At 36.4% G+C, this 13151-nt stretch overlaps 1 protein-coding gene across 5 annotated transcripts in view; it reads right to left on the bottom strand.

The window, feature by feature from the left end:
- Positions 1 to 13151, bottom strand: part of tei (irregular chiasm C-roughest protein teiresias) — a 358357-nt gene that overhangs the window by 111343 nt on the left and 233863 nt on the right. For all 5 annotated transcript variants that reach the window (XM_011069763.2, XM_011069762.2, XM_087416826.1 and 2 more), the window contains exon 6: positions 5347 to 5688. In XM_011069763.2, the coding sequence (XP_011068065.2) occupies positions 5347 to 5688 (342 nt within the window). The remainder of the gene's footprint in view (positions 1 to 5346; positions 5689 to 13151) is intronic.

Here is a 13151-nt window from a genome sequence, read left to right as displayed (position 1 = left end):
GCAGTCACGCATAGATGTATCCCATGCCAAGTACCTATGGGCGTTCACATTCACACACGCAGGTACCTGTCTAAAGGTGAACTAAATAACCGGGGAACACGGTCAGTAAAATCAACAACCTGTTGATATTTGGCATATTTAAGAAGCATCGTACGAGAGAGCTGCCGGCTATGCCGCATTAGTTTTTCATTAAATTATGCCGATTGATTGGTATACCCGAATCACCAATATCGTCGCGTAACGAATCTTTCCTGCCAAAACCGATAACAGTGAGTATAGCTAAATTCCGCAACGACATGGTTGCAATACACATGGATTTAATGAAAAAAAAGTTGACAGGGATTGCAATTTCAAGTAAAATATTTTCTCGTTGTTTGTCGTTAGTAAATATTGTTGACAGGTGCGATAAAACAATTGTTGCATGTTGGAAAATGCCAGTAGTTTTCAACGTTCAATCTCATGATTTATTTATTCATGCTTTTTTTTGCAATGTAGAAAAGAGACGTGTGAGAAGAGAGAGAGAAAGAGAGACAAAGAGAAAGAAAACAATTTTTAATAAAACGGATTTTATGAAAGGCAAGCATATAACAAAAGTATAAATTTGATCAAATAGTGATAAAATTAAAAATTAGAAGTAAAATACCATATCGTATTTTACGATTTTAGATGATAGTTAAATACAGTCTCTGATCAAGGTATGTTACAAAAGCTAAAGCTAAGGTAAATTACTTTTAATTTTTGCTCACGTTAATTAATTTATACAAAAGAACATTTTGATTGAAATACGTGTACTAAATGTCAAAAAATTGTGAGTTTATATCAAACTTTTTATTAATATAATCTAAAAAAATCGAGATTTTCGTATTTGCTACATAGAAAGATTCATAATATCTTTTTTCAGAATAAAAATTGACTTAGGCGTACATTCTGAAATTTATGTAAATACGATTGTAATTTTTGCAGGTAGATTATGTCATTTTGACGAGACTTCTACGTTTCATGACTAGAATGCATATTGATCTTCGCCCGCTTGTCGTCTTTGGCGACGGCTAGTTCCCAAGTATTTTGCATCTTATTAACCGAAGTACCATGCCAATATCGTGAACTTTCACGCGAACTTAAACGAATGTTGGTCCTTCTCTGAACGTTACGCGCATCAAATACGTCGCGTTTGAGAGTGATCAAAAAAGTTTCAGAAGTCGAACACGATAAGCATGATGATTACGTTATTTGCATATCTTCTTCATGGCTGAGGAAACAAATCTCGACCAAAAAATTCGAGCAACCTATATATTCAGGTATTTAAATAATTAATAGTTGTAAGCAAGACATGGCACAATACTTTTCAATATCATCAAATAAAAAAATATTGAAGTTTTTATTCTTTTTTTGCTTCCTATTGTTATTCAATATCTATAACAGTCGTATTTTTGCAGTCATAAATTTAATAGATTTATTGTAAATATCGAATATTTTTTCTTTTGTGATAAACAAGAATCTATTAATGTATTTTAATAATTGTTTTGAACGTAATATATGCACAGAAGAGAGTTACTCGTCGACGGAGCATTAATTATTTGACACATTGACCCGACAAATCTGCAGCAATTACTTCTTCAAAGCTGAAATCGGATTACGAATGGCGACTGTGCAAACAGTGCTTTGTCATAACTTATGTAGGATACTATTGCATTTGTGTGCTCTTTCAGAGCGATTAAATTCTCATTGTAACTAACAAGGACGACTCAGTAGTGTTTCCGTACGACAACAACGGCACGATGTAGAGATTCCTGAAGTGCCAATTAGTACTTCAGTATTCCAAGTGCAAATACATACAAGTGTTATTATTTGTTATCATAACTGACGATTTAATACAAAGCTTTGCGAGATTACATCTCCGTGAGAATATCGTTTTCCCTTTTAGAACTCTTTATGCCGTATAGCTCAATAATAATGAAAACAACAATAATGAATATATCAGAGCATACAAAAAATAACTTTCTATATAATCTATATAGTGTTATCAAAAGTATACAAACTTATTTAAATTAAATAAATTATTTTAACAATATCAGTAAAAGTAAAATAGCTGTATACTATTTAGTATATACTTGATTTAGATATCTGTTGAACTTTATGATACAACGAATAATTTAATCACTTTTTATAACTTGTACATAAAAGCCTAAGAATGTCGAAGTTGGAAGTTCCGACGATATCCGCTAAGAATTAAGATGGACAAAGTTTCAGGATACTTTGATAATTACCGCATAAAAGAATAATAAGCTTTTTCCGAAACTTCTTCATCATTCATAGCGCGAATCTTCGGTTTAACGAAACGAACACGCATAGATCGATTAGAATGAGCATTGAGATGAAGCTTGTCTTGCTCGCTCGTGTATCCAACTGCGGTTACAATTTTACGGCTACGCTCGCTACATATTCATAGCGCACTGTCGGGCTGTGGAGACCGTTCCGGAAGTTGCCGCCGCGCGTATACGGGTCAGTTGCAAATAACGAATGTCGCCAAAAATCAGCGTGATTTATAGCGAATCCGATCGCGATTCCGGCCGTCGCCGGCAAGTACAAATCGAATACTTTAGTCGGGAGAGTCGAACTTATGTAAAATAGCCGCGGTCGCATCCGCCCGCGCGACTCGACTCGGAACGACAAACGCGCCACGATGATTAATCGCGTTGTCGGCCGCGCGGTGCGATTTAAAAGTAAAATCATTTATTCGATATGGGACGGGGAGGGACCCAGCGATGACAACCGGTAATAGCCTGCATTACGCGTAATGACAAACGGCGATGCGCCGCAACGATATGGAAAGTGGGTCACCACGTGGGTTCCCCTTTCGCCCCGGTATCATAAAGGCGTCCCAGGACATCCCAAGCGCCTTTAGCGACCGTTCTACCGGAAAATTTGCTCGCTCAGATGCCGACAAATGTACCTCTTCTGTCCTGTCCTCGGCGCGACAGCCGAGGTACGTAAGTACGGCTGGAATAAATTCGTGACAAAAAAGTAAAGAAAGAGAGAGAGAGAGAGAGAGAGAGAGAAGAAAGACGTACAGCCGATCGGTACGATATCACTATCGCCCGTAAGGCACCCGCATTCTCTCTTCCGTCTAAGACGCCAAGCGTGCAAGCTGTTCGTCTAGAAAATTTGCATCCTCAAGACGTTTCAGCCCGACTGCTCATGCCCGTATCGTCTTTGAAATTAGATATCCGCACCGCAAATTCGATGACGAGCGCGAAAATTCTCAAATCAAGTTGAAGAAAATATTGCGAGGAGAAAAATTGCGATGAATATTAAACAAATTGAAAATGTGCATCGTTTATTTTATTTTATTATTTTTTTCGTCCATTTACGTTTTCATCTTTATATTATATTTTCCGAAAAATCTGATACTCCAACGTGAAATAAATTCTAGTTACCTATCTAGTTTGTTAGATAAGTATCATTCCCAAGACGAGCATTCGAGGTTCATTACAAGACGGCAACATTAATCACGCAATCGATCGGTGGTGTCCTTGAAAATTCCCGACGGAAAATTCACGTGTCTCGGATATCTTTGCCATCTTTTTCCCCAGCGGTTAAACGACTCGCAGCGAACTTTCTTCTTCGTGGAGTAAGTTCTCGGGAAGCTCGTTCAGCCTCGGGTCGTCGGACGACGCGACGTTTGGACAGGCGTGAAAGGATTAAAAGAGCGAAGTAATGTCGGCGTACAATGGGCTCTCCTTGCACCTACCACAAAGAAGAACTGTCCGCAACGGCGGAATTTGAGGCAGACTTCGTATAATCTGGAGCAGAGTTTCCCAAATTGTGGCTCATAACAGGACATTTGTTCGTCAGTCCTAAATGCAGACAAGTTCCTAATTTATTATTATTGAAATTAAAGTAATGTTTCTTTTCTTATAAGACTATAGCTTCGTCATAATGCAAGATCCAAGAATTACTGAATTATTTTTTCAAGAATTATACTTTGAGTTATTCGAAATTTTCGTTTTCCAACACAATGCTGTATTTTCCACGTATGATGTATTTCCTTTCAACATAAAAACTAGATATCTGAAAAATCACTCCTTATTTACTTTTAATTTGGGAAACTGATCGAGAACGAGGATCGCGAATACGCTCTGCTCTGTATCTCACAGGAGCGAAAACGAGATGACCGAGAATTTCTCCTGTTGAAGAAGAAGAGAAGGCGGAGGAAACCAGTTTCGGGTGATATATCTTCGCGGTCTCGCCTCGACGAGCCTCCCCTAAACGCCCGAAGAGGCGACGTGCGGTAAAAAGAGCGCAGGGGTGGTGCGAGCGCGCGCTCGCACGCTTCTACCGGTTTTTGTCCGCGCTGCGGAACTCCCGTTAATCCCTCGGAGTTTGCCTCGAAACCGGCTGGAGAAGCTTCTTTCGGTGACTTGGGCCACTCCCCAAAGTAGGGGCGACGAAGAGAGCGAATCGGGGGAGACTTTCCGACCGCGACTGTTGGATGCGAGAGTGGCGAAAGAGGCGCAACGACGCAAAATAAACTACCTCCACGTCGCATAATACACGGCGTCACCCCTGAAAGTCGCTCACCCCGAGACTTCCCCAATGCCGACACCGCAACCTCTTTCTACGCAGGCTCTTGTAACACGGTCGTCGCACTTCAAATACAACACGGAGTCGTTTCTTCCCAGTTCACGAGCTCACTTAAAACAAGTCGCAAGTGCCGCCGGATTCAGACTTAATTAAGTTTATATTTCAGTTTCGATGGGCACACGACTCGTCTGCCGCCCTCAACACACATTACTCGTTACTCATTTCCGGCATGATAGCGCGCAACTAGGTTTAATATCGCGGAAATTTCCCTGGCTCGTGCGCCCGTCAATTCCTGAGTAAAAACGACCTGTGGTAGAATTATTTCACACTGGCTCTATCTCAAAACGCAATTTAAACTCATGCATATGTATGATAACTGCTGATTATTTTCTGTTATTTTTGTATTCTGCCGTACCGGTTTGTTGTGAATTTTCAGAGAAGTCTAATTATATAGATATTTTAAATTAAAAATTAAAAAAAAATATTTTCAGAGAAGTAAACAGATGACAAAACTCCATTTTTGATCTTTAGTCAATTTATTTTGATAAAAATCACTCAAAGTGCCTCTACTAAGAAATTTAATAAATTAAAGAGTAACAAGAAACGATAATTTCAATTTTATTAAAGAAAAATATTACTCTCTTAAATTTATTTAGTTTTAAGAAAAAGATAAATAAAAGACGAATTGCGTTCGTCATTTTCGCATCAAAGATTATTTTGAACGTAATACAGTTAATGCAATTTCGTATTGTCGATACTCACATTGGACGTCGAGCAGAATGCTGGCATTCATTGGTATCATCAGCGTAATGTGGCGGGCGACACAAACGATAGTGGCGTTGTGATGTCCCCTCAAGACCTTTAGGTGAGCTCCGCTGCGTCTGCCGGATGTTGAGGGCAATACAGTGAGGTTGTCTGGCGGTTGTTCTGGGCCGTCTAAAGTGGCTTGAGACAAGGTCATGCCCCACGCCAGGATGGGCGGTGGGTTTCCACCCTCAGCCGCGCACTCGAGAGTGAGCTCCGAGCCCTCCTTCACCGGCACAAACTGGTTTCCAGGATCTAGCCGGCGGCCATCTATCAGCAGATACGTCCCACGAGGTGCCTCTGTAACAAGGAACCATGCGGAAACCGCTTCAATTAGTGACGCTGAAAAATCGGGACGAACGCGAGTAGTTATTGCGGCGTGCAAAAGATTTGATAGTATCCGAAAATCTCTGGAACAGAACGCGTTTAATTGCCATGATGGTCATTGCTGGTCGACACTATCGAAATTTTTTAAAACTCTAAAAAATAAAAGCCATTTAATAAAATTTTGAATAGTTAAAATTTAGATAGCAAACGTAAAGTAAAAAATGCACAATTTGTGTCATGTGTGAAATAAAATCATATTTAACTATATTACATATATGGAAAGAACAATTTTATTGAAATATTAAAAAATTTAACTACATATAGATCCCAAAATAATTTTGTTGGATCATCAAAATAGTTATGTGTAACGTTGATGATAATAGATACAGATGACAAAGGTACAAAAGTAAAAAGTTTTAACATTCTAGCAACCAATTTAAATATTTTACACAACTCTTTTGATAGTCCAAACAAAATTATTTTCATATCTGTATCTAGCTAAATTTTTAAATGCTTCAACAAAACTCTCTTTTTGAGTAATAATAATATATCGTGTTTTTTTTTTATCATAATAATGAAAATTCTACTGCGGCGAACACCGTAAGCCATAGAAACAGGAATTATTCTGCCCAGAAGAAAAGTATTTTATATTTGCATTTATTTAAAGTACGAAAAATAAATAACAAAATCTTCCCGCAATCATTTTATAATCAAGCAACTTTGTTGTCGCTTCCTAGCGACGTGGCTATCATAAAGTATATATTACAAGCATGTAGGATGAGATGCAGCGTTAACGTCTCAGGCGAGCAATTTACAGTCGAGTGCAATGTTGCATTTAATCAGATTTACCAAACGCACGCGTGGAATAGTTTTTAGTCTCAGACGTGCTATCGTTGCTCGTGGACGTAAATTAAAGTCGTTCGTACGGCGACTTTTTACGCGACACTGCGACGCAGCGAGAGGCAGAAAGTACAACATATGAGAGCCGCAATTTACAGAGCGACATTGCACGCTGCGAACTGGCTTTTACGACAACGTCGATACGAAAGCGTAACTTCCCGGTACGATTCCTTTTCTCATTTTGCGACACGGTTTAATCGCCGGCGCGAATCGCGAGTCCCTTGAGGGATTAGCCCGGATACCGTCCCTTGAAGCTCTCTTTAATTTTCACCAACTTTCAATTGGCCAGGTTGGGCTAACAACTGATTAAGCCCTGGCTGGCAACTCGGAGTCGGCTTTGAAAACAAAAAAAAAAGAGTAACTCACCGTTCTATCCGGCCGCGCTTTTCGCTTCGTGAGAGAAGTAATCCGGCCGTTTGTCTACGTCGAATCTCCTAGGAAACCAGCGAGATGCTTTAATGTACTTGAAACTCAGGTTTTTATCCCGTTTTTCTCCCCTTTCCTTTTTCGCTCTGCCCTCGACTCTTAAATGCGTCCGGAACTTATGCGTAATTAAAATCTAACGATGCAAATCGTCCGGTATCCGGGGTATTCTCGTGAGAGGCGTAAACACTCTAAAGTAGACGTCAGTAAATTCGGTTATATAACTTAACCCGTTTTCCGTCCGCGCTCTATTCATTTGGGACTCGTTGTATCCGTTTCGATTTTTTGCAAGCTCTTACTGTACCACAGATTGCTGGTTTATCGTCCATTAAGATTGGTAATAAATTGTAATCCTGTAGGGAGAGAAAACCGAAAAGCTATTTAACGCTATTTAAACCTACGATGGAAGAATGTGAACTTGAACGATGCTTCGAGGAAAGTAACGATTTATCCGAAAGTTAAATTACAAGAGTAACTCTTATGGTAAGTAATTCTTATTCGACGGAGATGTAAAAGAATAAGGCAAACTGCAGTGGATTGCTTTTCGGCGCGAGAAAATTTGTAAAAGTCAGTGTGTCGTCTTATATAAACTGGCGACACGGTGCGCGCTGCCAATCTTTCCCCAGTTCCAAGTTGACTTCGCCATACTCCCGCCGCGCTTCGATAAGATCTAGTCACGTTCATTAAATTTTCTCGTACTGTCGGCCTTGCCAAGACGGATGGTAGGGACGTTCTCGAAATAGGTCGCTGAATAAGAGGAAACGTGCAAAGCTTTCTAAAGACAGAAATTGTAATTGTATCTCCAGTATGATTTAATGTAATAAAATATAGCGCAGGCAGCACCTGCAGCACCGAGTAAAATGGCGCAGGCATGACGGAAAATTTAATAATACCATGAGATTTAATAATATGGCCGAGGCTGTGTTCTTTTTCAATTTGTTAACTAAATATATAAAATTAATAACGAGTACATTGAGATGTACATCATATTCTTATACTTTATTTAATTTTATGTACTTTACTAGAGTTTTTTTTTTACATATGCGATAATAGCTAGTAGATATAAAAAATTTTTTTATTTTGGTTTTTTATCGTACTTTAATTTTTTTTATGTTACATGATATTAATAATCTAGAAAGTCAGAAACGTTGAATGAGCAATAATAAAAATGAAATGAATTTAATACTTGTTGATTTCACAGTATTATTGGAAGTTTAGTCCACTACAATGTAATGAGCATCTTTTATTGTATACTTTCTCTCTATCTCTCTATTTTTTTCTGTAATGCATAAGTTATATTTTTATTTCTATTTATTGTCATATATTATTATTTTATTTATCCTGCTTATTAATATACAATATTACTTTTCAGATTAAATTAATTTCAGGTTAAATTAATTGCAGTAATAAGGAAAGTCAGTAATAGTATGTATGATTTGTTAATAATTCAGCAAACATCAACTAACATAATATAACTGTTATAATTTCCTACTTAATAATGTAACTGTAATATAATATTGTACGTAACTTATTGTATGTAACAGTTATATTATTGAATGGGAAATTGTAACTAACAATTAGGATATTGTTAATTGGTGGGAATTTTGAGATTATCGAATTTTATAGCATTGGAAAATATAACCACAATTATTCTAAATAAGTTTAATTATTCTTATAATATTGGAAGTTTTCTTAAGAAGTAAAGAGATTTTCTTTGTAGCATTTTTTATTGAAATCTTACGTATTATCATACATGTTACTTAAAACATTTTTGTTAAAGCGACGATAGATATGCCTCACTTGAAATAGTATAACTTTGAAAAAATTCTTCACATAACAACGAGAAGATTGTAGTCCATATTGTACCTCGATAGTAACAAGAAGACCCAAAAACGTATCAAAAATCTCAGAAAATCCAAAGATACTTTGCATATACTTTCCGCTTCAATCTTCGCTCTCAAAAATCGTGGAGCCGGCTCCTTGGAAAGATTCCAGAACCATGTAACGCGATCGCGAATCGAGAAAAGAAAAAGGTTTGGAGGAAAGAAAGGTCCTCGCGCCGTTCTACGAATACGGTTATATGTTTCCCTACGAACGTATGCTGCTCCATGGGCATTGAAAGATTGTAAAATCGGATCTTACTGAAAATATGAAATTCTCTCCGTAACATAAAGTACAGTATTTCGTTGCTCGCGCATCCGCATAAATTTGTGTTTTAATACGTATGATATTAGATATCTTAATTATCATATTAATGTGAGATTTAACATCTCGAAATATGAAATACATTGTTACATATGAATATAATCTCTCTGTTAGAACGAGAAAAATAAATGGCGTTTAAATACCACTATATTTCCACGGTATGTAATACAATATAATTTTTCTTTGAAGAGAATTGTTGTTTTCATCGAATATTACTAATGCTACTGATATTTTAGTAATAAAACCATGAAAAATTATATATAATCTTTTTTTTGGAAAAAAAATTAAGTAAGTAATTCAAGATTTTGAAAAAATAACGTACATTATTGTATTTGTTTGTTTATTTATTGTGTTTGTATCCCGTAAGTTAGTAGTTAAGTTTGTTAGCTATGTTTTACTTATTTCACCAATAAAGATTAAAGGTTTAGATTGGGGCAGCAAAATATCGCGCCAGCGGGTATTAGCATGGACAGAGATATTTTTGCTCGCTCGAAACGAGGTGAAAAGGGTTTAATCCTTTCCCAACACGTTCGAAGGTTGAACATATGGACCGTTTAAAATAAAAAGATGAGAAGAAAAAAGCTTAAGCAGCATTTGATCCAACAATGTTCGCATTGATCTGAATTACGTAATTAAACCTTTTTACGATAGCGGTAATAAAATCTATCGAATTGCGTCGAATTATTAGTTTCCTCTCCAATAAGTCGATTATAGTTGAAAGTGAAAGAAGTATACAATTAAACTTTAACATTAAAATCTATCTATTTATAATCTATTTATAAGTCTGAATTCGACTTAATGCAAGTCGAACTCTAAACAACTCTATGTTTAAGATATAAATTTCATAATTTAATTGTGAGATGTTTAAGCTATAAAAATATGGCAAATTTATGCTCAGAAGTTAAAGGTGACTTTTAAAAATTTTCTAGTTGACACGATACGCTTGAATTTTCAAGAAATAATCGCGTAATTCACGATCTTGGAAAGCTTCCAAAGATTCAACATTGTACGTTGGCCATCACTGTAAAAGGAGCTTCTGAATAGGGTCTCAGTAAGAAATTTTCCTTGGGTCGTCATGGGTTACGCCCAACGCCATGGTGAATTTAGAAAATGTACGAGTCACATTGAAACTCATACCAACGTTCCAGGAACGCTTCGGATGGGCGGAGAAGAACGAAGAAGTTCACAGCAGGTGTTAATACGGAAACATAACGCCAAAAACATTCCCAAGACGCAGATGGAAACGCATTCGCAGCATATGGCGCCATATATGCCCCAAGAGAATCCCAGTTCGCCCTGTAGAGTCCGTAAAATTTCATAATATCGAGAGCACGCCCTTCGTCCTGCTTTGGGATCAGAAAGAAAGTTATGTGTAAGGAAAGCAAACAAATTGCTTGGTATATGATACGATACTGCGTTTATCGTTTACAAACATCCGTGCATAAAGGTTTTACAATAACACTATAACGTGTTGCCCGCAATAAAATTGTTGTCATATTTACAGTAGCAAATAGTCATGTTATATTTTATTTTAAAAAATTTAACATTTTATAAAAAAAGTTAAGTTCTTCTGATTTAATTGATATATTTGTTTTACATCATATAATTACGTTATCCACAGATAGCATTAGATGGCATTAGAATGACGTCATTATGGTCATAATTTAATTAAAATTGATAAACTTTAATTATTATTTCCGAAACATATATCTGTACTCATTTAATCCTTTAATTAGGAAACAATCATAATATGCAATACAAAACATTAATAATGCTAATAATTAAATTATAATAGTCTATAACTTCACTATATGTGCATACCTAATTAAAATAACATAAAATAATACATTCAATTTAAATAAGAGATATCTGTTATGTTCTTTCTTTAAACAAAGAAAATGTAATTCTATTCTTTCTTTGCGTAAAGAGAAGTAATAATAAATAATAGAATAGCAAAAGAAAATTCTTTAACACAGTATATTAAAGTACTCGCGCGGTACACAAATACTTGTTACATGCAAGCATTGAAGATTGAAAAATATTTTAAAGTTGTGTAGAAGAATTGGTGTGTAGAAGAGCCGCGAGCGCGCGAATTCTTTCGAAATTTGATTTAATTACTGAAGGGACGATGCTCTCCTTAGAGAAAATAACTTGAAGATTAAGGAAGAAAGACTTCACTTTCTGGTAATGAAGGAATCAACGCGGGACAAGGAAGTTCTTAAATGCGCGTAGCAATACTGGCGCATGCCGAGACGGAAGGTATGTCTGTCTCGAGACGCCACCTCTCTCCGGTATCCAAGAAACTCGAAGGAAACGTTAAATATTCAGAGCAAGTCTCGGTAATTTCGCCTCCGCGAGAAGAGTGGAATGTTTTTGAAAGTCGTTTAAACGCCGCAGCGTTTACGCCTTAACGACCCGTCTTCTTTCTCAAATACTTTTCCAATGCAATAATGAACAACGCAATAACGGACAATTATTAAACACGATACTTCGTTTCACAGATTTAGCTCAATGAGATGGCTACGTATGAATAAAAAAAGTACCTCGCCTAATAATTGTTTACAAAAAATTCAATTAACATTTTTCTTGTGCTGCTAATAAGAAAAGAACATGGAAATAAATATAAAACAAAATAAAAATGATGGAAAATTAAATTGCATTGATTTTACAATCAATGCAGTTTCTCCAGTTTCATCGAAAACGTAATCATACCATTAAAGTCTATTAAGTTCCAGCAGATCAAAATTACGATAAAATCACGCCGATAAATTCGTCGAACATCGAGACTCGTAAACTTCTCTCTTAAGAGAGCAAATACAAATGGAATAAATCAATGCAAGCAATCCAATCGAACGCGGAGATCTATTTCCAATAATTAATCGACCATGCGTCTAGCCCATATCTCCGTTGATAAGTATCCGGCTTACTAACAATGAGAACTGTCAATAAGCCGAAGAGTCATCGATGTGCTTCGAGTGCCCGTCGGGGACCGTAAAACTTTGCGCAAGCTTTTATTTAGGAGATGTGAAATCGCACTTTACGTTGTCGTTATGACTGGCGAAACGAGCTTAATGCAGCACGTTCTCACGACTAACCGTCCACCGACTTTATACGTTCGGAGTAATAGTCTCTATATTTTGCAGCGTAACATAATTTCGAGCGATTAAAGTCATTAAAGGATTCTATTTTCTATTTTATGATAAGATATATATATATATATATATATATATATATATCTGATAATATTATACAGTTTTATGATATTATTATACAGTTTTGCTTTTTCAAAAATAACTACAGAAGCGGAGATAAATAAATGAAACAGTTTTTTGTAATAAAATAATATTTTTAGTATTCAGAAGTTTCATTTCAATTTTATCAAAAATAAATCTGTTTCTTTATATCAGAGAATCATAATAATTAAAGACATTTTTTCGCCTAAGAATGTCATCTGATATTTCATCTTTAATTTTATAAATATATATATATATATATATATATATATATATATATATATATACACATATATATATGTTTTGGAGAATATAATCATATTTGACAAAACAATCCCACACGTGTTACAAAGAGAAACGACCGATAAATACCTAAGATTTCCTGCCATTTCTTCGGAGAAAAACTTCCCGTAGAATCAAGCTCGCACGCATCACTGCGTTCAATCGACTTCACCGTCCACGAGATTCTCTTCGTCGGCACTGTATTTGGTGCGGAAAGATTAGCTCCTTCTTTCAGTTGCTCGCTTTTTGCGGATCGTAGGAGAATCTCGAACCATAGGCTATCCTCGTTCCGGCTTTCTGTGCGCGTGACGTTTCCCAGTTAGGTGAATGTTCGCTCATACCGCCGAAAACATTTAGGACCTGCCATTAATCTGTGTTGACGGTATACTTTCG

This window comes from Acromyrmex echinatior, chromosome 2 (assembly GCF_024713525.1).
Source record: "Acromyrmex echinatior isolate Ae372 chromosome 2, ASM2471352v2, whole genome shotgun sequence".
In the NCBI taxonomy this organism is placed as follows: domain Eukaryota; kingdom Metazoa; phylum Arthropoda; class Insecta; order Hymenoptera; family Formicidae; genus Acromyrmex; species Acromyrmex echinatior.
The sequence above is the reverse complement of the archived record's forward strand: the minus strand, read 5'-3'. Positions and strand labels throughout refer to the sequence as shown.